This window comes from Barbatula barbatula, assembly GCF_947034865.1.
Source record: "Barbatula barbatula genome assembly, chromosome: 12".
In the NCBI taxonomy this organism is placed as follows: Eukaryota; Metazoa; Chordata; class Actinopteri; order Cypriniformes; family Nemacheilidae; genus Barbatula; species Barbatula barbatula.
Window position 1 is genome coordinate 21,795,803 of NC_136775.1, and position 22,038 is coordinate 21,817,840.

The following is a 22,038-nucleotide window of genomic DNA, read 5'->3' on the forward strand; positions in this document are numbered from 1 at the left end:
ACCCTCATTCACTATTCCCTACATGAGTTCACTAATATAGTCCACTTTAAGGAGCGGGTGAAAACGAGTAAATTCTGACATTCGGTACACTGGAAACACTGCGGCGCCATCTTCTGCCCAAACGCGGGAATTCATTCAGCGCCAGCATCACTATAGATGGATTGAATGAGTGCACTCAATAATGTCCACTATGAATTCGGACACCACTTAATATTGTGCACCTTATGAGGGTATATTTAGGACACAGCCGCAGCCTTTGACACTATCCAGCTGTATTTATGTTCGCTAGAATCGGGGACCTTTATTTTGATAGAGGGTGTTATTGCCGGTTTAGCATCGGCGTCAGTACCATGACAACAGCAGGTCGCGTAATAAGTGCGTGAAGCAGAACTGTGTTGAGCTGTGCTGGTGTATCTCACGGGTTTGGGAACTATTACCGCTCACAATCAAGGTAGATGTTTTTTCTTCTAGTCAGAGTTGCAACAAGCATAGTATAAATGAAACAGTTTGGACAGCTGGGGCAACAAGTAGGCCTTTTAAGTAGGCTATGCATCGTGCAGGCGGGTCATAATTGAACTTAATCATTTACCGCATGCACAATTTCTCACCGTTTACACACCCGCTGCTATTGCGTCTATATAAGAAACAGTTTTAACGCGTTGTGTCTGGCGTGGACAGTGCTAGTTTTTTGGTCCTCCAATCTGCTGACTCTGTCGTCTTTCTCTCTCTGTCCTTTGTGGATTTGCCCGGATTAACAGAGGTTACTTAAATTACGTAGTCACACACCCCTGGGCAAGTTTTATGATTGTGTGCCTGGTTGAGAAGATATTTGCAACTGTAAATGGCTTTTGTAATCTGTTTTACTAAAGATAATTTTATGCTTGCAACTCAAACAACATAATAAAAAAGAGACACAGACAATAATCTAGTTGCAAAGTTGTTAAATAACCTTTTTGTAGCTAAACATTAATGTATGACAGTATAACATACCAAAGTGTGCAGAAAATTATAATTAACTTATCAATTATCATTATGATGCTTATCTTAAGAAGCTTGTTTTACTCTGTGCCGTATATATGCCAATATATTTTCCAACTCAGTTTGCCAATAGCCAATACCAATATCGTTTCACCGCTATACTGGGTAATATTTTGATTTTGATTTGATTTCTAACCAGGTCCAGAAAATACGATCACATAACCCCAATTTTATCAACCCTTCACTGGCTACCCATTAAGTATCGTATTGACTTTAAAGTTATTTTAATCACTTATAAAGCCTTAAAGGGTTTAGCCCCTACCTACCTAAGAGAGCTTCTATCACACTACAACCCATCACGCTCTCTAAGATCTCAAAACTCAGGACTTTTGATAATACCTAGAATAACTAAATCCACCAAAGGGGGTCGAGCTTTCTCATACGTAGCACCTAAACTCTAGAATAGCCTTCCTGATATTATTCGAGGATCAGACACACTCGCCCAATTTAACTCTAGATTAAAAACGCATCTTTTCAGCCAAGCATTCACTTAATGCAAATATGCTAAATAAACCACCAGGAGATGCTGACATTAGATATTATTTACTAGAATAATTCGATTTATTATATAACACACCATGTAGTGTGTTTTACCCTTTCTTGGGTTTTTCGTTTTTCCCCTGTAAAGCTGCTTTGGAACAATGCAAATTGTGAAAAGCACTATATAAATAAAATTGAATTGAATTGAATTGAATTTATTCAAAGCAAATTGTTTCACTTGAAAATTCTGAGTTCTAATTTCTGAAAGCGAATGGTTTAGAATGAAAGAAATAGATGAATATTATTTATAGACGGTTTCAAAGTGAGGACATAAACAAACGTAACTGCGCATGCAGGCGTTCGTAAACCCACAACAGATTTTTTAAAGCCTGATGAATATTTAAACTTAGTACATACAGGAAAAAGTAAATATTAATTTGCAGTATACAGGAATTTTGAATTTGTCAGTTGAATGATTTGTATTTGCATATAATTTTACAAAGACACATCTGCTGTGTACAAAAATATGATTCAATGTAAGTGTCAGTCAGTCAAGTCTATATAAAGTCACAACCAGACTTCTTGCATTTAACAATGTATACGTATATTTATTTATTTATTATTGTTTCATTCTTAAGCATTCCAGCATCCATCTAGGGCTATATTCGTGGAGAGAACAAAGTCAATCTAAACACAAGTCTGATCCATACACAAATTATGGGAGGGATCATTTGAAATCCTCAATCAGCCTATCCTGCATGTCTCTGGGCTGTGGGAGGAAACCCATGCTGACACAAGGAGGACATGTAAACTCCACACAGAAAGGCCGGGGCTGTTCTTCTTGAGATTGTTTTATTTGAACTTTTTGTCCCGAAATCAATATCCTTTGCACTAAAAAAATCTCAAAGTAGATTTTGGTGATTTTAATAGGTACTTTGATCCTAATATTTTTTTTTCTGTTTTACAGGATGTCTCTATTCAAGGCACGTGATTGGTGGGTGTCAGTTATGGGCAAGGGGGAAGAGTTTGATCAGGGCTGTCTATGTGTTGGAGATGTGGATAACAGTGGCAATGGATATGGTGAGTTAAAGTTTCCTTTCGATGATGACTTGACATAGCATCAGTAGCGTGTGCTATGGGGATTCAACTGAATCTTCCTGAGACTTGATAAATGCAAGTGTAATTTCTAATGGAGTTCTAATGGACTTGTGTAGCCTGAGCCATCTTGCAACAGCAAGGGCTATTTGGTGGTCCGAATCTGCATGGCAAGGGGCACCAAAAAACATGCCCAGAAAGAGGGGTTCTTTATCCAAAACAGATCATCTTCAACATTCATGCCCCAATTTATTGACAGTAACATATTTGTGTTAAAAGAGATGAAATCACCCAAAATAACAAGCAACACTGTCATCATTCAGTGACGTTCGACTCAGCAAACTGTTTAAAGAGCAAATTCATCTTCACACCCTGTGCAACGCTCTACCATCACACCATTGTTGACATGTTACTAGTCGATGTAACTCAGGGTTTTTAGGACAACGTATTTCACCGGTTTATGAGTCGAAGGTAGTCACTTACAGCCAAATGAGATTTGTTAAAAGGAGAACAGTTTTGCGCTCTAGTTTTGATTCAGACCACTCTGTTTCAACATTGTGGTCCTGTCAATAGTGGAACCGCAAAGCAAGTCAGTGCACACTTTAGTTTTAGGTTCCTTTTGAATCATGCATAGTGCACTAGATAGGAGATAGGTAATGTTTCACATACAATATGTTGTCCACATGTCCAAATCCAAGTCTGATTTAGGGGCTCAGCAAAAGCCTTGATGAGGAAAGAAGACAAAAGCCAGTGTTATGTGTCAACGTAAATCACATCACTAGTATCACTGATCCGTCCGAGAAAGTATATTCTTCAATCCAATTCAATTTTATTTATATAGTGCTTTTCACAATGTGCATTGTTCCACAGCAACTTTACAGGAGAAAATAAGAAAAACACAGAAAAGGTCAAACACAGCACAGTGCATGATGTTTATAGAACAAGCAAGATCATTCTAGTAAATAATATCTAATAAATGCAGTTTCCTGCTGAGCAAGCCAACAACAGCCCATTGCGAGGAACCCAAACTCCAATGATAAATAAATGGAGAAAAAAAACCTTGGGAGTAACCAGTCTCAGCCGGGAGGGCCAGGTCCCCTCTGACGTGTCACAGCTACACTCAGTGACTTTGATTAAAAGTTAGTGAGTAAATGTTTATGAAAAACAGGGAGAGCTTATTAGTTTCAACAATTGAAATTTCTGCAAGCATGTGAGAAATAGGGCCGTTCAGATTTCCCTACGGTTGTGACGTAAAAACAGGATCGTATTATAATGTTACCGCCCCTTAATCTAGACAATTGGTGTTTTCACAAGCTACAGCGGTGTACGTGACGCCATGGCTAAAGTTCGTGGACAACATGCAACGTAGTCGCTGCACAACCTTGGAAGAGACAGGAGTCGATTTATTTAATTTTTAGTAGAAATCCTGCAGAAACCATAATTAAAAACCTGCTTGTTTGCGTGAATCACTTCAAGTCGGAGTGCTTTTTCAACATGGGACAGTACAAGCAGGATTAGCTTCAAAGTTGTACTAATTGAGACGAACTGAACGAGACAAAGCTGCCGATGTAAGTAATATTTATCAACAGTCTGAATTGACTTAAATGTACCGTATATATAGGAAGATAACGTTAGCATATGATAGCGAAGGGAGATTGGTCAGTCACAGGCTAAATATAACATTTAAAGCCATTGTTAAATTTACTCTATATTTATATGTTATTTGGCAAATGGGCACTTGGAGTTTAGCTGTTTATACATTATGTGCGTTAATATCTTTATTAACAAATTTTTTTTTCAGATGTTTAAAACTAAACTAACCGCAGAGGGGTTCAGGAAATATAATTTAGCTAAACCATTGCAATGGCAGTACTGTCTACGCGTGTGTTGTGTAGTACGGAAGAGGGGGTGGGGTGCGCTCTAACTCATTAACATTTAATTTGTTTTTTGACGAGGCAAAAAGAGCTTTGTTTAGAGAGCCATTTAGTGTTTTTGATCAAAATATGTTCCACATATTTCATGAAGACATTAATCAATCATACCAACTTGTTGAAAGTGCTCATCCGACTCCATTAATATTGACATTATTCATTATAAAATGTTATTTCTCATAATTAACATTTCGTTCATCTAGTTTCTATACATTTTTATTTCTGTAGTCAATTTCTAAAAATTTCAATTTCTATAATCAATTTCTATAAATGTAATATACAACATTTTGAAATTTCCAGGTAAAAATTTGGGCATGGTTTGCAAACTGTGTGAATGGAAAGCGCGAAAACAGTGTATGTATTTTTGGTACAGATTTCAAATGGTACTATTTACAAAACTGAGGGCATGGATTGGAAACTCGTGGGTACGGTTTATTAATCTATGGACACGATTTGTTAAATAGAGTGAAAGAATTAGCCTCGAATCTTCTGTAATACGGAAGGCTGCGTAGGTCCTGAAGATGGTGCTGACGCCAAAAGGTCACGTGTCAGAAAACCCATGAATATTAGTGTTAGTATTTAAGTACTTTAAAAAGATGTTGAGGCTCTTGTTGGTGATAAAGAATGGAATATATGTTTTCTTCCTTTTTTCTAGTACAAAATTACCTTACTTCAATATATGTGACATCAGATAAGATTTAAGTCAGGAGTAATTCAAACAGAATTAATAAAATGATAGTCAGAGGTTCCCCAGAAAAATCTTCCAGGTCCTGCAGATTTTATAGTTTTCCAGCATATTTAGCATATTTAAACCCTTAAACTGTATTTTTTAGATCTATCTTTTCACACTGAGGTCAATTGAGGGATTCAAACACAACTATTAAAAAAGGTTCAAACATCCACCGATGCTCCAAATACATTTTTTCCCAATTAGTACTGCCCATCGGAAGTGACAGAAGATACTTGCATGTGTCCCGGGACTCAAATTAAGTACATTTGACCTTAATAAGTTTTCACACTCCTAATGCATCGCTCCTAATGCATCGTGTTTCCTTCTGGAACATCAGTGAATGTTTGAACCATTTTTAATAGTTGTGTTTGTTTTGGAAGTTGTTTTAAAATTTCAGTTTAGTTTTGTTATTTGTATATATATATTAATATTTATTTATTTTACAAATAAATGTGCAGCATTTAAGAATTAGTAAAAGGGCAGATGTTCATTTCTAATTTGTGTCAGCTTATTTTGTAAAAATAAACAGTGAATAAATCATATTGTGAGATCAGTATTGTGAATCGCATTGCATCGTGAGCTGAGCCAATCCTTAATAATTAGAGCCTGGCTCCATATACGTACTGTTGCCATAAGATGACATTTTGTTGCAGTGTGCCGGTCGACTCAAACGATAGTTGATGGCTCAGACGAAGATGCTTTCATGGGAGTTATACAGATACGGAAACAGGAAAATGGGTGGCAACAGGAAATCCTGGTTAACCAAGAGTTACTTCCCTTTAAGATTGACACAGGAGCAGCAGTTACGGTGATTCCATCAACAATGTATTCAGCCGAAAAACAAGGGAAACTCAACGAGTCGAAAAAGATCATCTTGGGTCCCAACAGCAATCCACTGGATGTGATGGGTACATTCCAGGCGTGCCTGAAAAAGGGAAAAGGAAGTATCTGGCATGACATATACGTTGTAAAGGACTTAGTGATGCCTCTGCTGGCACTACCTGCGATCCAGGGTTTAAACCTCATGCAACAGGTAGCCAACATATACGAACCGGGTGAGCAGTACAAGAAAAGGTTCCCCACAGTGTTCACAGGCCAAGTAACTGCCCTATCTGCAGTATGCACTATCTGCACCAAGACGAGTACCATTGCCATTGGAAAAAGTGAAACGAGAACTCCATCAAAATGGAAGAGATGGGAGTAATCCACCGATTTGAAGAGCCTACTGCTTGGTGTGCAGAAATGGCCGTTGTTCCCAAGACGAATGGTAAAATGAGAATATGCGTGGACCTCACAAGGCTGAATGAGTATGTGTGCAGAGAGAGACATATACTGTTGTCAGGAGCTCCGCTCTGGGACCTGAAAAATCGAGAGAAATGACACATTAGAAGATGAGATCCATGTAGCTGACGGGTTACAGAGGAAAGGAGAGAGGATCCTGATACCACAGCCCATGCGGAGGGAGATGCTAGAGAGACTTCATCAGGGCCATCAAGGTATGACAAAGTGCATTGCAAGAGCGCAGCAAGCTGTGTGGTGGTCTGGAGTGATAAAAGAGATACGAGAGATGTGATGTCTGTTGTCAGCACTCACAGCAGAAAACAGAGACACTGATGCAGCGGGTTGCAGCAGATATATTTCAGTGGAAGGAAAGAGAGTAACAGTGAAGCAGAGCATGCAGGGAGAACTGTGAAACAACTGCTCAGGAAGAATGTTGATCCTCAGAGAGCACTTCTAGCATACAGGTCAACTCCACCGAGCCATGGTATTTCTCCAGCCAAACTTCTAATGTGGAGAAAGATACTTTCAACAGTTCCAGTCGCATAGAAAGCTCTTGCACCAAAATGGCAAGATCTGACAATGTTCAGAAGGAAAGACAAGATGCTGAAAAACTAAACAACAAGTAACGCACAAGTGTAGACACAGAGCGAAAGATTTCCCTTCATCACACTATAATTAGGCTTAATCAATATCTATTCATTTGTACAGTGAAGAACATGAAGTGTTATTTTACATTTAAAGGGATAGTTCATTCAAAAATGAAAATTAGGACCCCTTTTATGCAGTTGCCAGAAAACCTACTGTAACGAGCAAAGCGGGACAAGAGCCATGAGGGAACGGCCGAGGCCGGTGATGCAAGTGATAATAAGTGTCAGCTGCATGTTGTACCGGTCTAGCATCTCTCACGGAGGAGCTCCGGGATCTTAATAGGACGAGCGACAGGAGGGTACGAGAGAGGACCAGGCCTGGATTATATTTGATGTTTTATTATGTTTGTGTGGCCAGCAGTCGACCGCGAGGGAGCTGCCGTCATTTTAAGTTTGTTTTGTTGTTTGTTTACTTTATTAAAAGTATTTTTTACGTTTGCTGGTTTCCGCCTGCATCCTCCCTCACATGGAACTTTGCTACACCTACAAATGCAGATCTGTACTTCATTCTGTACTTATATTTCTGTCTGATCCAGATAAGGTTGTGGTGGGAAGTTACATGGGGATGTTGCGCATCTTCTTACCGCATTCTGCTAAACCAGACGAGCTTATGGATTCGGACAGTCAACTGCTGGAAGTGCAGCTCCCTGACCCGATCATCCAGGTGGAGATGGGGAAATTTGTGTCGTAAGTCTTACATTTGCTGTGTTTCACCTATTATGAATGTTGGTTAACCTAGTGCAATGTGTTTCTCATTTGTCTGAAAGCCAGTCTTACTTATTATTAGAAGCGCTGTAGCCCCCTACTGAAAATTTTAGGAGCTACTGTCTAGCTACATGATTAGCCGAGTGATTGAGCAAACGTGGTCTGTCACTGCAACTTTCTCTGACTCCATGATACAACAACATTTTTGATATCTTGATCGGTGTTCCCTTGGCGAGGCGTCAAAAGTATGGTGAAATCATACTGTCTCATACTGTATCTACTTCTTACATAGGGTTATTTTGATCAAACGTGATTAACGTGATTATATTAATGTGTGTTATTTGTGAGTCACAGTCAAAGCGCAACCATCTGGCAGGATAAACTGATCTCTTACAACAGACTTTGAAAAAGTCCACTTATATCTACCCACATCACCTCAGATTTCTTCATAATATTCTTAAATACTGTTGCCATGGTCAAACTTGAATACTATATTTGGGATGTATTTAGGACTTGAAATGGTTAATCCAGAGCTATTCCATTGTTTCCGCTATTTTTATGTTGCTGTGGCGGTCCGCCATGCCAAAAATTCTCCCCATCAAGACTATTTCCCATGTATTCCTAATTTGTCCAGCCATTGTTGCTAAATTTGCAACTGTTTCACTAGATTTAGCAACTTTTCCGACCCCTTTAGCGACTTTTGTTCAGAAGATGCGTATAACGACACACCTTGCATATTTTTGGATAAACTGTTTCTTTCAATCCTTCAATAACAATACTGCCCCGCGAGGTCTCGCTTTCCTGGTGGAGGAAAGGCCTCTTTCTGCGTCTGTGAGTGAGCAGCAGGTAGAAGCCTAAGACACTAGAGGCAAAGCCTGAAAAAAACGTAACAGCTAATGCTAACGCTCTGGCTTTAGCGGAAGGAGTCCAGACCCCTTTAGATGTAATTCTGTGTAACAGCAACCGTGTATTCTCTCATATTTCTGAATTGATGCAATACAGGCGCAATACATGATCGCAAATAAAACTATAACTCGCATTTAAATGACAAAAAAACACTCATAACACAACAACACATTGATGAGAAGAGTAATGGCAGTAAAGGCTGTGCGCTGCGTGAGACAAAGTAGGCTAATATAACCAGAATCACCTCATATATCAGCTGATTGGATTAAAAATGAGATGTTAATGGGTCGTGTTTAGTCACTGCTTTATGTCAGACAACAGAACAGATAATATGTGAAAATAGCATTCAGTTGTGTTAAAATACAATATAATCAGATCAAAAAGTAGAAGCAAAACAGATTTATAAAACTTGACCAAATGCAAACACGACGTGATTACATCACAAATATGCTAATTGGTGTGTGACGCATTAGCACCACAGTCTCTCAAAATCCTGTGGGGAAACACTGTTTGACTATTTGTTTTGTAATCCCTACTGTCACCACAACCCGTAAATAATTTTTCTTCCCCCCGAAGGCAACTTTTTCAGCAACAGCCTCAGTTACTTTGCCTATTGGCTTATGGAACTGCCAATCTTCTGTAAACAAAGCAGATTTCATTAATGATATTGCTAAACTGGTCTTTCACTTCTAGCACTTACTGAAACCAGAGGACACTGCCACTCCAGCTGCCCTCTCCAATAATTACACTTTCTCCCACAGACCTTGCATTACAGGGAGGGGTGGAGGGACCGGTCTACTCATCCCATATCACTGGAAATTAAAACAACTAGCACCCTTGTGTGACAGCAGCTCTTTCGGGGCACATGCTGTTACTATCAACCACCAAAATTCATTTTGTAGTGATCTGTCGCCCCCCAGATAAGCTTGGACATTTCTTGGAAGAGTTGGATGTACTTCTGTCATCCTTCCCTGAGGATGGAACTCCTCCGGTGGTAATTGGAGACTTCAACATCCACCTTGAAAAACCACAGGCTGCTGACTTCAACAACCTGAATGCGTCGTTTGACCTAGAAGTCTGATAATCAACTAGATCTTATATACAACAGCTACTTCTCCACTCATCACACTCAGGTCACCCCAGTGCACATGTGTGATCATTTTGCTCCACACTAACATCCTGCTTAGACAGCTTTTGCCCCCTTACATCTAGACCAGCCTCTGCATCCCCTACTGGTTATCTGATGTTGTCCAGGAGCATCACGCCAGGCTCAGGTCTGCTGAGAGAAAGTGGGTAAAATCAAAAGATCCTCCGGACCTCTGTCTCTATCAGTTTCTCCTCTCTTCTTTCTGCGCTGATGTCTCCTCCTCGAAAACTCAGTACTACCACTCTAAAATCAACAACTCGCCTGACTGTCATACTCTTCTTAAAACCTTCTCTGCTCTTTGTCCGCCTGCCCCCCCAACTTCATCGGACCTCACAGCTGATGATTTATCTCAAAGAAAACTAGCACCATCTGCAGTCGTTTCTCTGCGCCCCTGTCTCTTGAACACGCCCAAACTCCTGACACATGCACACTCCCCTCTTTCTCTTCTATCTGAAGCTGATGTTTCCAAGGTCTAGTCACCACTGGAATATTTCCCACAGTTTTTAAAGAGGCCCGTATATCCCTGCTACTGAAGAAACCCACTCTTAAGGGCTCAGCGTACTACATTTGATATAGAAAGACGACCGTCTGTGACCTGATTCCGAACAAAATCTGGTCCAAATGACAATTCGTTTCACTAGTTTGCCGCAGTAAACCAAACAGAACTTTCTGGGAAAGTTCATGTCCATGGCCATTACGTAATAGGTGGTTGTGTTATGTAGCCCCACCCGGTCTGTGGGAAATAACGCATCATTTTATTTAGCTGAGGTGGGGTCAGATAAGATCTACATAAAAAAAAGGCAGCGACTATATAAAATTTGTGAAAAAAAACGACAGATGTAATTTACACTATGTTTAAATAGTTTTAAGTTCTGTTTACACTAAGTGAAAATAGCAGCATTTCTTTGCGATATGCTATTTACACTAACCACTAAGTAGAAATAGTAGCTTGATGCATTTTACTTATAAATAGTGTCAGATAACGTTTTTATTTGCACCTCAGTATTGTTGTGCAATAAATATTATGCAATAATGCAATAACAGACAGTTAATCATTATATTTATAAAAAATATTAATATTTTATTGAGATATTAAAGCCCTATACCTACCCCTAACCCTACCCTAAACCTAAAGTTTATGAATAATTCATTTTAAGTCTTAAATCAATTATATATAAAAAAAGGAATTTATGATCTGTAAAGTAATAAAAAATGTTAAAGAAGGTTTAAAACGGGATTAGAACTCTGGTCTCCCATGCCACGCTATAAAGACTTTATTCTTTATGCCACTCGAGTCACTGTTTGTGTAAATAGTCTCTGCCAACGAGGCGGCTATTTGTACGAAAAAAAAACATTTGAGCATCATGAATGCTTTTGAAAAATCAAAACACAGCTATGCGCTTGCAATAATGCTCGTTCGTCATTGCAGACATCTTTGTTGTTTGTGTGGCCATGTGTGCAGGGGCTGTTTGCATTCATCATGTAAACCCCCCCTTCCAGAAACAAAGGGGTGTTGGAACACTATACCGTCTCTCAATGTTTTCGAAATTCGTTTTACCCTAAAACGCAGAACGAAAGCGCAATTCACCTGAACTATGCTGGGCCCTTTAACCCGGTGCTGTTAGAAAACTACAGACTGCTATCTCTCCTCCCCTTCATTGCCAAAAGTCTTGAGCATGTTGTATTTAACCAGCTCTCCTCCTTTCTCAAGCAGAACAACCTCCTGGACAGCAACCAGTCTGGTTGCAAGAGCGGTCATTCCTCAGAGACTGCACTGCTCTCAGTCATTGAAGCCCTGAGACTGGCTAGGGCAGCCTCTTAATCATCTGTCCTTATCCAACTGGATCTATCTACTGTGTTTGACATCATTAACCACCACATCCACCTGTCGACCTCAGGGCTATGGTTGTCTCTGGAATGGTGCTACAATGGTTCAAGTCTTACTTCTCAGGTAGGTCATTGAGAGTATCCTGGAGAGGAGGTCTAGGACTCCCAAAATCTCAATACGGGGTGCCTCAGGGCTCAGTGCTTGGACTGTTGCTCTTTTCCATATACATGACATCCCTAGGTTCTGTCATTCGGAAACATGGCTTTTCCGATCACTGCTATGCGGATGATAAACATAACTCCACTTGTCATTTTAGCGCGCATCTCAGCATGCCTGAGTGACATTTCTGTCTGGTTGAAGGGCCATCACCTGCAGCTGAACCTTGCAAAAACAGACCTGCTTGGGATCCCGTCCGACCCAAAGATTTATCACAACTTCTACCTTCAACTGGGCTCATCACCTTCCAAAATGGCCAGAAACCAGGGAGTGGTAATTGATGATCAGCTAAACTTAATGGATCATGTTGGCAGCATAGATTCATCCTCTGTAGATTCATCCTCTACAACATTTGGAAATTTAGATATTTCCTGTCCGAGCATGCTATGCAAGTCCTATTCCAGGCTATTGTCCTGTCCAGGCTGGACTATTGCAATGCTTTATTGGCTGGACCCCAGCTTGCACAACCAAACCGCTACAGATGATCCAGAATGCAGCGGCGAGAGATGGTCTTCAATGAACTGAAGAGAGCACACGTCAGTTCTCTCTTCATTAGGTTACATCGGCTTCTATAGTCGCTCTCAACAAATGGCCTACAAGACCACCACTGGTTCAGCGCCCCCATATCTTCACTAGCTAATACAGACTTATGTACCCGGCAGATCCCTGTGCTCTGCAAACTAAAAACGTCTTGTGGTGCAATCCCAAAGAAGAAAAAAATCACTGTCACTTACCTTCTCTGGATCAATTCCACATTTATGGAGTGATCTGCCCGCTGATACAAGATCTGCAGTTTCTATAGCCATCTTCAAGAATCGGCTGAAAACGCATCTGATCGATTAACACTGACTACCATTTTCTACTCTTTCTTTAAAAAAAAACACAACTTAGTTTTGTATACTGTGCTGGGCTATATGAGACCAGTTTTTACTGCACTTACACATTTTGTTGTCCATGTTCCAATTGCTTCTATTGTTTACCTCATTTGTAAGTTGCTTTGGATAAAAGCGTCTGCTAAATGACTAAATGTAAATACCAATGTATTGGTATAACCATCCGCATTAGCACTACATCTCCCAGGTTTCATCACTGACTGTCACCAGCACCATTTCATCATCATCAGCACTCCGGATCGACCATCTCATCCTCCATGTTCTGTCATAGTAGGGGAAAATAAATACAGACAGACATTGAAGATTTGTCAAGGCTACTATCTATGCAACAATTAAAATCCCCAGAAATTAATTATTATTTTTAACGTTAAATATTGATCACCTGGTCTGATATTTTAGAATTTCTCTTTTATATTATTGTTTATATATGCCAACTGTGAGTGTTAGATGCCTGTGTACAGCATGTTGTAAATTTACTTTCCCTTCGGGGATAAATAAAATAAACTGAACTGAACATATCAAGGGCTCTGCTTGCCGTAAACGTCATTATAACATCTTGTCCAAATATTAAAAGGCCTTTGTTCTTTAAAAGGGTCGCAATTATTTCTGATGCAATTTATCGCCAAAGATAAAGTTGCTGTCGCGACAGACCTAAACCCACCTCTAACTCGTGATTTAAAGCATCCAGAATAATAGTTTGTGTCTACACAATATATGTCTGTGTACTGTGCATATTATCTTGTATTTATAAAAACATACACGTACATGCAGATTTTTAAGAAAAATTTAGAAAATGTATACATTTTTATATATAATTTTAATGATTGGAAATTTGAAATAAATACATGCATATATATATATATACACATGTATGTGTTGATAAATACAAAATTAATAGGCACAGTGCATACAGTATTATGTAAACACAAACTTTTATTCTGGATGTGATTTATGAAAATTAATCGTTCGACAGCCCTAGAGTGCAAAAACTGCACTGCGTTCTTCGCTGTTTAAAAAGCCAGGATTGAGATCATTCCAACAAACGTTATATAACCAGATCAACTTAATCTTCAGTCACTTTGTTCTTTGATAAAACAGAATTTATTATAATTCAGATGGATATCAGAAAACCTAGAAAGTACAAAATTCTGTCAATTCCTTGCGTTCATTATCATTGTAATGTTGATAGTATACCTGTTTTTGATTTGACTTGTACATTACTGTTTAATAAGATGTGTATGTTTATAATGTGTTTGTATATTTGTATGTGTGTCATATATTTTTGAAGTTGTTCAGAGTTACTCCACCTGGCGGTTCTTCACACCAGCAAGCTTTCCGTCTATGCTGTGTCAGGTTGGTTCTCAACCCATTCAGATCAGTTCCAATTAATTTTTAGCACTTTTTACAATTTTGTATTGTTGCAAAGCAGCTTTTGCAGAAATTATATATTGGAAAAAACAGTAGAGAAAGTCCAGCCTTTAACCTTCCTCTCATAGGATGATGGAAACTTTTGATATTTTTATTTGTCAATATATTCAGATGTATTCATATTATTATTATTATGATGATGCTTATTATAGTAGTATATATATATTATATTATTAGAGTATTAGAGTCCGACAGTGACAATGGGTGTATTTCCACCTTCGAGCCGAACTGTTCTCATTACTTAACCTTTTCATTCCGTGCCGAAAAGCATTCGTATCATCCAGCGTGGTCTCAGCTTTGGTGGGGACATCCCCCTCCCCCTGGAATTATTTTGTTGTAAGATACCAGTGCTTTAATGGTGATTTCCTTTTTTATTTCAGACTGTTGGCAATACAGAATATCACAATACAGAAGTGAATCTACTTCATCTCATTATATTGTATCGTGACCCCGATACACCATCCTGTATACTGTCCCTAAAGAGCTAGAGTAACTGTATAATCTCAAAAATGCACTCTCAAAAAAGAAAATCCTGAGACTGTAATGCTAAACAACCAAACATTTTATTAACATAAATTATTATGTACATTGGTATTTACACTAACATATAATACTGTCACAAGGAAGAACTTTCAGAACTTGTGGAGCAAAACCTAAAAAAAATCTAAATAAATAAATATAATAACATTTTTCTATTATAAACACTATTTACCCTCCTGTACCTTGAACAAATACTCAAACTCATGTTAATACCTGGGAATGTGAAATGCTGAACAACCGGTTTATTAACAAACAAACATAGTTTACTATGTACGTTAGTAGCCTATTTATACTTCATTAATTTTGTAGTCTATTCTATGGCTAGCAAGTTTAACCCTCCTACCAGATAGTGTTATTTGGATATTATCAATCAAATAATGATTCATTCAATTTGAATAACCAACAATGTTAACTTTTGCCTTTTAGACATTACCAACACGTTTTTCCAGCACATGTGTCTAGCGATGCAATGACAGTCCTTCATTAAACTGTGGGTGGTTTCCCTTTTATTTCTCTGCATTTAGGGTAGGCTACACTCACAAATACATTTCAATCGATCAAAATAGCAGCGCAAAGGAACTTGCTAAATATTGGTGGGGACAAATTTGTCATCTCAAAATATTGATTGGGACTAGTACCTAGCGTCCCCCCTAAACCTACGCCCATGGTTTCATCAGTCATAGATTATTATCTCATGATCAGATAGTGTGCAGAAGATGTTATGTGTATGCTCTTTATGCTAATATGATGTTTACTGATGTCCTTTTTCTCAGGCACTGCTGGCAATGTTGAACATGGTGACCAGTATCAGCTACGTTTAATTTATGAACACCATCTACACAGAACAGCCTGCAACATGACGTACGGCCCCTTTGGGGGCATTACGGGTAAATAATATAATATGTATGGTATGCCACATATTAACATCACACACTTCACTTGCATTATATCTTGACCAGCTTTTAATCATCGAAAGGGCAATAGAAGATAGCATGTAGTTACAAATAAACAAACAAACTTAATTTCTTAGATTTGCATCTATTTCTAGTCGTGCTGTTTTCTCGTCATCTCTTTAATGCAGTTTGCTCATTGATCTCTTATGGTTTGCAGGTCATCACTTTATCTGTATTCAGTCGATGGACGGCATGCTGATGTTTTTTGAGCAGGATAGTTATGCTTTTGGGTGCTGCCTGCCAGGTTTTCTGTTGCCTGGACCGCTGAGCTACTGCAGCCGAACAGATTCCTTCATCATTGTGTCTTCTACACGACAGGTGGAGTGCTACAGGTGAGACCAACTTGGATTCAGTCATTGGCCACAACAATATTTTTTTTAACATGTTGTGTGACTGATTTCCATAACTGTAAGCATATTTGTAAATTAAAGAGTATCTATTACAAATTCCATTTCATGCAGTGTGTAATGCAGTGTGTGAATGTAAGCATTCTGCCTAATTGTAAAGCCGAAAGTAAACATTAAGTTATTGGCTTGGAGAAAAATGAGTAGACTTTGAATCACAGAAACGATTCTTTTGTAGGTCTAATTTCATTTCCGTGACTGGTTTGCATCACTTGGTGCATGGCCTACATTTTAGATTGGACCGCCTGCGAAAATTTGAACCTCCCCTAAACACTGTTGCTCGCTCGTGTTTACATCATGTCCAAGAAATGCTGTGTACCACAATGTGAAAGTAAATCAGATTTATTTTCATATCTAACGAATAAAGTTGGGTCACACTTTGGTATAGCGGGCAATTTTCACTTTTAGCAAACCATCAACTATGACTTTTTCCTCAATAAATCCTTAATTAATAGTTAGTAAGGTAGTTATTACACTGCAAAAAATACTTTCTTACTTAGTCTTTTTTTCTTGTTTTCCAGTAAAAATGTCTATTAATTCTTGAATCAAGAACTATTTCCGTGATGAGCCAACTGACCCAAGAAAATAAATCTTGCTTTTAGTAAAAAGATATGAAATTTCAGTGAATTTTGTGCTTAAAACAAGCAAATAAATCTGCCAATGGGGTATCAAAAATAATCTTGAATTAACTTTTACCTTTTTCTCTCAATTCAAGATTATTTTCTTACCCCATTCACAAATTCACTGAAATTCCATTTTTTACTACAAACAAGACTTATTTTCTTAAGTCAGTTTGCTCATCAAGAAAATACGTCTTTTTTCAAGCATCTTTAGACTTTTTTTACTGGGAAAAAAGAAAAAAAAGACTAAGTAAGAAAGTCATTTTTGTCTGGACATCATGTAGAGTCTGGACATGCAGAATATGGGCTTTATAAATTCTTATATGCCAATAGTAGGCATGCTAATAACAACTAGTTAATAGTGAGAATGGCACCCTATACTGAAGTGTTACCACAGGAGTATAACCCCAACATTTAACTGTGGACCAGATATTTCACTGACAACTGCTTATTTAATCTCTGCGCATATTCAACTCAACTTTAATTTATACAGCACTTTTTACAATTTCCATTGCTACGAAGCAGCTGCACGTGAAAACATGCTAATCATAAGCCATACATTAAAGTTATAAAATTTTACAAAATCTTTTGTGTTTAACAGAACAAAAAATGTACAAAATAATTATGGTATGATTTCCCAGAAATCTAAATTGCTAATATTCATCCAAGTATCTTACTTTGTGTTCAACATAACACACAAATAAATTCATATAGGTTTGAACAACTTGTGGATGAGAAATTCATGACAATTGTTTTACTTTGGGGTGAACAATCCCTTTAGGGTACTTATAGAAGTCACAAATCTCTTGGTTTGGATTGGCCCTGTAATTGCTGCTTGCATCTATATTTGATCTTATGGTTCACGGCTTATTTTACTTATATATTTACATATTCACTGGGTAAACATATTCTTTCTAAGTTTATGAATACTGTGACAGTTACACTGTTTTTTATTTCACATTTATAAAGCCAGTGCCATAGTTGATATTAGGGTTGTCACAGTACTATAAACATGTCTTACGATACTATACCAGCTAAAGTATCTCAATACCAAGTAGTTTCACAATGCTGTGCCATTTTGTATTTACTATAGTAAACTGTATTATACTTTGGACTAGAATATGTTGTTGTATTAACTGTAGTAATTGGATAAATTTGATAAATTGTAGCAACTACTGTAGTATACTTATATATTTACTATGGTAAGACTCAAAATCACTAGTGTCTATGATTTTTAGTAGTTAACTGTTGTAAATACTAAAGTACACTAGATAATTTTTCTCTTGGAAACTAATTCAAATGTGGGACAAATTTAATTGATACAGCAGTCTTTTATATTAGTCTTACTTTAAATGCAGAACTAAGATGGCCAGTAGGTGGCACCACTTTTCAGCTGAGTTAGTGAATCATCTTATCAACTCCTTCAAAATGCTAATTTGAATCATTATCTCGTCACGCTTACATTAAGGAGATAAACACCGCAACAAGTCAGGTGTAAGTGTTCAAATGAATGTTAATTCGGTGCACTGGTCACGCATCTCTCACGGAGGAGCTCCGGAAGCATAAAGGGACGAGCGACAGGAGTGTATAAGGATAGAGGACCATGCCTGGACTTTGTTTTGTTTGTGTGGCCGGCATTCGATTGTGAGGGAGCTGCCGGCATTTTAAATTTGTTTTATTAAAAGTCTTGTTATGTTACACCAAGAATGTAAAAATATGTTCACATATTTAACACATATAGAACTGTAACGTTACTTCGTTACAAGTGAATGACAAAACTGCAGGAAAAAGAATGGAGAAACAACTAGAACAAATAGTTCATGCACAGTTTTGGTATAATTTTTTAGTGTGATTGACATCGCCTGCTCCTCTCTGAACACAGGTATGAAACTCTTGCTGTCACCGCAGATGCGGACATTAGAAAAGATTGTGATAAGCAGAGCAAGACATCAGGGAAGAGGCTGACGGTAAGTTTACTGCTTTTCTCATCACAATTGATGTGCATTCACAATCTTGTACACAGACACATGCTCAAGTGAACAAGACCAGTGTAGGAGCCATAGAAATGAGGCTGCAGGTAATCACAGTAGTCAAATTATGTTCAGTATCTTTTAGATTATTATTTTTTTTAAACAACAAATATTTTACACACAATTTTGTTTTAGTTTGCTCCGACAACACTTAAGTTATAAACAAATAAAAAGCAGCATTGAAGGCACGTTACGTAATTTTCACCCGCTAGTGGCTGCAAACAAAGGTGTAGTTTGACAATGCTTTAAAAGCAGTGTTTCTCAACTGGTGGGCCGCAGTGTGTATAGTGAAAGAAACATCAACAACAAAAAATGCTTCCTGTGGCTCAGTGGTAAGAGCATGACACTAGCAATGCCAAGCTCATGGGTTCGATCCCAAAATATTTAACGCAATTAACGCATCATCTGTTTGTTTTCTCATCCTTTGTCTAGTTTTACATTATATAGTCACGCTCTTTGATGAGTCCAGTGTAGATAGATAGCTTCTACCTTTGGGACGTGGCAAAAAACACCGCAATTGCGGTCCAGTCTGGTGTATACAGTCACAGGTTTAAGTAAATTTCTGTCAGAACCTGTCAGACAGCGCAGCAGTATTAAATTCTCTTTTGTGCTTGAATGAACAAAAGCAAACAAAATTATGCCAGAAAGCTTGTTTTGTCTAGTATTTTCATAAACACAGACTTCAACGGGTTAAATAAAATCTTAAATGAATGCAATGAGTTGTGAAAATGGGAAAGTGTCAGATCTGCATATAGAGCTCCTGCAGTCATGTGATCTTTTGAGTTTAAGGTCTTTGCACACACAGTCTGAAATATTCATATGCTTTTTTCCGTGTATGGCACTTGTTTGTACAGTGTCTCTGATTTGTCAAAATGCCTCTCAAAATGCTTGCCACGGATGTGAAAAATGCAGAAAAACTAACACATTCCTAATTTTTTGAGGACCGACGAAAATATCGGAGACCATTTGTAAATCTGATTGACAAAACTTTTTTTTTTAAGATGTGGACATTTCGGACACTAATTTACACCGCCATCCTGGCAGGCAAGAATAACCGGGAGTGAATATGCAATGAACGGCGCTAGAATGAGTTTGAAGGCAACAGAGTTCACTGCGCACCTCAATTCAAAATACATAGACCTGTGCATAGCATAATTTAATGGATTAAATTTAACAGATCCCCGGGGTGCTTTTAACATGTATCAATAAAGAACAGATTGCTTTCCTTACATGCAGGATTCTAATATATAGCCTACAACTACTGTACCTCTCTCATCCGGAGACTTAAAATCCTGGAGTGGTAAAAATGTAAGCAAATTTTGTAATGAATATTCAGCTTTGGAGTATTCCTGCTTTAACCTGCTTTTTCGAAGGATGAGTCAACTGTGCTTTTAGCTAACAGAATCGACCCTAGCTGTACTTGTTTGTAGCCAGTATAGCTATATCAGGTCCGTAGCCAGCCTATTGAAAGGGGAGGTTCTTTTTTTTAAAAAGTGGACCTTTTTGCAGTTTTTCTCCTCCTTTTGTATTTAATTATGAGGTTCAAATACTTCATTTTGGTGACCTTTCATGCTCTAATTTGTGCTGGATTAGTTTGTCTGCTGGTATTTTAACCAGCACGCTTTGTGATGCACCTAAAATATTTATTGCATTGTTGTCCAATTGCTTCCTCATGTAACACTTTTGTCAGTCCATACACAGTTCATAAGTTTAAAGACCACAGTAACAACAGAATAGATTTAATGAACTTTACTGAAATATTAATAATAATTCACTCATCATAATTTCTTGACTCTCTGTCAATGCCTCTTTGCTATGTTTTATTATTATAATCACGATACGTTTATATGGCTATTATATTGTAGACCAGGGGTCCACAAACTTTTTTCTGCCAGTCCACACAATTCTCCCTGTCTTTAATGCGGAGCCGGGTCGGTTTGTAACAGAAAATTACATGGTTTGGAGGTACTACTTGAATTATTGTGGAGATTTAATTATGATTTGAAATGTATTTATGATGCCTCCTAATGGTAGAATAGTTTATTAATAGTTTATAGTTTAGTGCTACTCAAATTAAAAAAGAATTCTTATGCATATTAATTAACCTTTCTCTTTCCCAATCGCTTGGCCATTTTGTCGTCTCTTTGCAATTTTCCGATGGTTCGCGCATCACTTCTATCGCAATGGTACGTTATGAATTTAATAAAATAATTAGGCTATGTGAGTAACTTTGCGAAATTTGGGTCTGAAAGCCAAAATTTATTATCAATTATAGATATGATATAAGTGAAACTGTACGCCTATATATATATATTTTTTTAAATGTCTCATAGAGTGTTCACAGCGAATTCGCGTCATGGGAGGGGCTTCTGACGCTTGCTCACAGCCTTACAAGAACAAGCTGCTGATTGGTTAACGCGGCGCGAATTTTCGCCAAAGTTCAGATTTTTCAACTCTCGAATGCTCGAATCGCGCCGCAAGTAGGTCATCGCGTCTTTGCATTGACTTAACATGTAAATCACTCGCGCTTAACGCTTCATTTGCGTTTGGTGTGAACACACTATAAAGCATTGTTCAGAGGGCCGGTCCAAATCTGTCGGCGGGCCGTAGTTTGGGGACCCCTGTGTAGAGCGGATAAATCCTTTTAATTAAAAAAAATTACATATATAACCCCTCCCCCCGCATCATTCAGAGGCGATGCTTCTTCACGTTGCTTTGAAAAGTGTATTGAGAGAACTCTCTCTGTCTGCACGCACGGCACACACGCACACGCACACGCGTTCTGCAACAATAATCATATTAATTTGAAACAGCAACCCAGAAATTTGTCACAAGCATTGATTAAAACAATGATGACAATAATCACATGAAAAAAAACTACTTAAATTCTGGCCCTTTGGCAGTGAGAGGGGGTTCGTTCGAACCCCCCTTGCCTACGGGCTTGTATATCATTGATATTGCAGGTTGAACATTCCCCAAAAAACTAAATGACCCTCCATTGAAGCCATGGTGGTTACGATGGGGTTGTGTTAGGAACCTGGACTAGGCGAGTGCACATAATTAGCACATCATTAAATACAAACTAGTTGTGTTATGGTTAATATCCCCACGGTTGGTACTCTGTAAGCCAGTCATATTTTATGGCTGAAACTGACTGTTTTTAATG

At 38.1% G+C, this 22,038-nt stretch overlaps 1 protein-coding gene across 1 annotated transcript in view; it reads left to right on the forward strand.

The window, feature by feature from the left end:
• The first annotated feature begins 308 nt into the window (after nt 1-308).
• bbs9 (Bardet-Biedl syndrome 9) overlaps nt 309-22,038 on the forward strand; it is a 109,983-nt gene continuing 88,253 nt past the window's right edge. Inside the window, exons 1-7 of the mRNA XM_079468735.1 lie at nt 309-451; nt 2,486-2,598; nt 7,739-7,889; nt 14,186-14,250; nt 15,639-15,752; nt 15,976-16,150; nt 18,725-18,809. Of these exons, the coding sequence (XP_079324861.1) occupies nt 2,487-2,598; nt 7,739-7,889; nt 14,186-14,250; nt 15,639-15,752; nt 15,976-16,150; nt 18,725-18,809 (702 nt within the window). The 5' untranslated portion in view covers nt 309-451; nt 2,486. The remainder of the gene's footprint in view (nt 452-2,485; nt 2,599-7,738; nt 7,890-14,185; nt 14,251-15,638; nt 15,753-15,975; nt 16,151-18,724; nt 18,810-22,038) is intronic.